General features: G+C 36.2%; 1 protein-coding gene across 1 annotated transcript; it reads left to right on the top strand.

The window, feature by feature from the left end:
• The first annotated feature begins 1,730 nt into the window (after positions 1 to 1,730).
• On the top strand, positions 1,731 to 2,409 carry LOC103441790 (large ribosomal subunit protein eL39z/eL39x). Its single transcript, XM_008380492.4, has 3 exons — positions 1,731 to 1,865; positions 1,959 to 2,062; positions 2,178 to 2,409. Exons 1-3 carry the CDS (start codon positions 1,863 to 1,865, stop codon positions 2,224 to 2,226), a joined length of 156 nt encoding a protein of 51 aa, XP_008378714.1. The 5' UTR covers positions 1,731 to 1,862; the 3' UTR covers positions 2,227 to 2,409.
• Positions 2,410 to 2,963: the final 554 nt, after the last annotated feature.

Raw genomic sequence — 2,963 nt, 5'->3', positions numbered from 1 at the left:
TATTATCTTGTTAGTCTTATTCGCTGCGCACTTTGATATTCAACCTGGTATCAGAGCAGGTTTGATCATTCAGGATTTAATCTGCTTCGGGTTGGTATCTGTTTGCTCGTTTCCGTTGTCGTTCATGTTCAGATTGTTAGTTGGTATTGATTGTTGGCAAGAAGAAAAAAATTGTTCGTTTGTTTTTTGTCCTGTGACTCTACTTCTGCACCTTTGAACACTGCAGCCTGCAGGAGTATCCGCAAGTCTGTATTGCTGCAAAGGAAAAAAAGGGGAGTAAAAAACCCGAAACATCAATTTTAGTAGATAAACATGTCATTAATGAATTCATGTATCAAACCCGAAACATCGAATGCGTCATGTGATTTGCTATGTTGGTAACCAGCTTTGCATGCTCACATGCGCCACTGGTTTTTGTGATTGTGATAGGTACCGTATAAATGTACGCGTCCAGCAAATTGCTTCCCCCCGCATCCCATGGGATTTTTGCACCACTACCATCTACTCTCGCTTCATTTCAAACTTTGGACAATACAATCTCATCACACCATTTCTCACTAGCATGCAAGATTGCAATCCATAAAAACTGAACTTTCTAACCCCAATACACCCACCACGTTGTCCATATAGTAAACGGGGGTTTATAATTACGGGAGATTCAAACCCGAGATCTTAGGAAAGGAGATATAAAAATGATTTTGAATTTTAAGTTAAATAATTGTAATTGCACGAGCTATAAATCACTGTACGAAGTTACATATAATTTAGACGTAATATGTATTACCATTATCCGGGCAATTAAAAAGCCACAAGAATTAGTCAAAGCTCAAGCACATGTTGGTGTAGTTGTGTGTAAGTTGCGTATAAGGAGAATGGAAGCTCAACTACCATGCATGCATGTGGTTGAATAGAAACTTAATATTTTGTCGATTGATCAAATACAACACGAAAGTTAAATATGTTGTGACTAACAGTTTGATACAATCATCAGACTAAAATTGGATAAGTTAGATACATTTTTCAGTGCAATCATCACGAAGTATAATATATGTTTGGTGATACAATACTTTAAATCTATGAAATATTAACTTTGTTATAATTCTTGAATTAATAATATTACGTGTGAGTGCAATCGTCACACTACCAAAATTTTCTGTGATTATAGACGAACTGTCATACTCCAGTGTGAATGTGACCGTTTCTTCGGGTTTGGTTGTTGTAAAAACTGTTATTTTATTCAATTCCGAAGGTCAAGTAAATTTTTTTTTTTTAGTATATCGATATTTTTACACTAAGGAGAGGGTGAGTTTAGTTAAGCCACATAATGGACAGCCTAATTTGATATCGAATTCGCCATCCACAAGATTCGAAACTAAAACTTCTCACTTTCAAGTAAAGAAAAACACTACCAGACTGTAGTACTGAGCAGCTAAATAGACAAATATTTCTCAAGTTCGATTTTTTCACAAAAATAAATAAATTTAAACACGCGTTGCCCAAAAAAATAGAAAAATTACAACGTAAAATGACTATAAGTGTGGCACACAACATTTTGTTAACTCGGACGAGTATTAAAAAAGAAAGAAAAGATAACTCATAAGAACCTTCCTGGGCATTGGGCTTGGAATACGTTGTAGATGAAGGAACGTATTACGTAGACCCCGTAGAAGCTGGGCCTTTGAACTGACATTCACCGACTTAACATTGGTTATGTTTTGGGCCTCAAATAATTGAATTCCATTTTTACCCTTTCCTTATATTAAAACTGTAAATCGCTCGTTTTTTACAGCCTTCGCGCTGTTAGGGTTTCGCTGTTTTGCTCTCTGCTGTAAACTTGGCGGCGCATCTCCAAGCTCGCAAAAATGGTGACTCACTCTCTCCTCTCTCTCTCTCTGTATATTGAATTACTGGAAGATGCTTGAGTTTCTGATGTGGGTTCTTTTGGTAAATACGCACAGCCGTCGCACAAGAGCTTCATGATCAAGAAGAAGCTGGCGAAGAAGATGAGGCAGAACAGGCCCATCCCTCACTGGATCCGTATGAGGACCGACAACACCATCAGGTCCATAAATACTTACTCTAATTATTGTTTAATTATTTCTTAATTCTCATTTGTTTTTTCTTAATCGGTTCCCAGATGCTTACGGTTTTTCGATTTGATTCGTGTTGTGGATCAGGTACAATGCGAAACGCAGGCACTGGCGCCGCACCAAGCTCGGATTCTGAGGTGCCTTGCTCCCAAATTCTCAATGGAAATTAAGCATATTTTGTAATTTAGATTTAGGGGTTTTAGTTTTTGATTCGGACATCAAAATGTTTCGTATTTTTTCCTGAGAATCCATCCAGTTAACCGTTGTAAGAAGTCATAAGAGTCTTTATATTTCACAAGTGCTTTTAACTTCCCCTTTATCTATCTCTGGAGAATGTTGTTTTCCATCTGCTTGGGTTCTATGAACTTGGTATATACCAAATGTTTGATTGGTAATTAGGATTGGATGGGATTGGATAACTATAATATTCAAAGGTCGTCATGTTGAAGGGATGTGAATTCATTTTTCATTTGCAGGGGATTAGAAGGATATCATTCATTGAAGTTTCTAATTGCCTTGTAATCTTCTCCAAATGAAAATCGTTCTCCTCTTTCTTCAACATACCTCTAAATGTTACATTTGTGAATACAATCCAACAATTTGTTTGAAAGATAAATCCAAATTTTGCCCAGCCTAACATTTGTATGGAATCATCCCCAATGTATTTACTTGATTGAAGTGGGAATGGTTATTTAATTACTTAATTGTCCGTTTTCAACGTGTTTTAGTATAAACACATAAAAATCTCCAAGTATGTGAATTTCACTAGTTGAGATTTTTGTTGCGCTTCTACCACGTACAAAAATGATACGTGAATTTTACGTTATAATTCGTAATTCAATGTCTGAAACTATAAGTATGCTTGTATTACAA

The sequence above is a fragment of the Malus domestica genome, chromosome 15 (assembly GCF_042453785.1).
Source record: "Malus domestica chromosome 15, GDT2T_hap1".
NCBI classification, from domain to species: Eukaryota; Viridiplantae; Streptophyta; class Magnoliopsida; order Rosales; family Rosaceae; genus Malus; species Malus domestica.
Note: the sequence above shows the minus strand (reverse complement) of the source record. Positions and strands in the feature narration are given on the sequence as shown.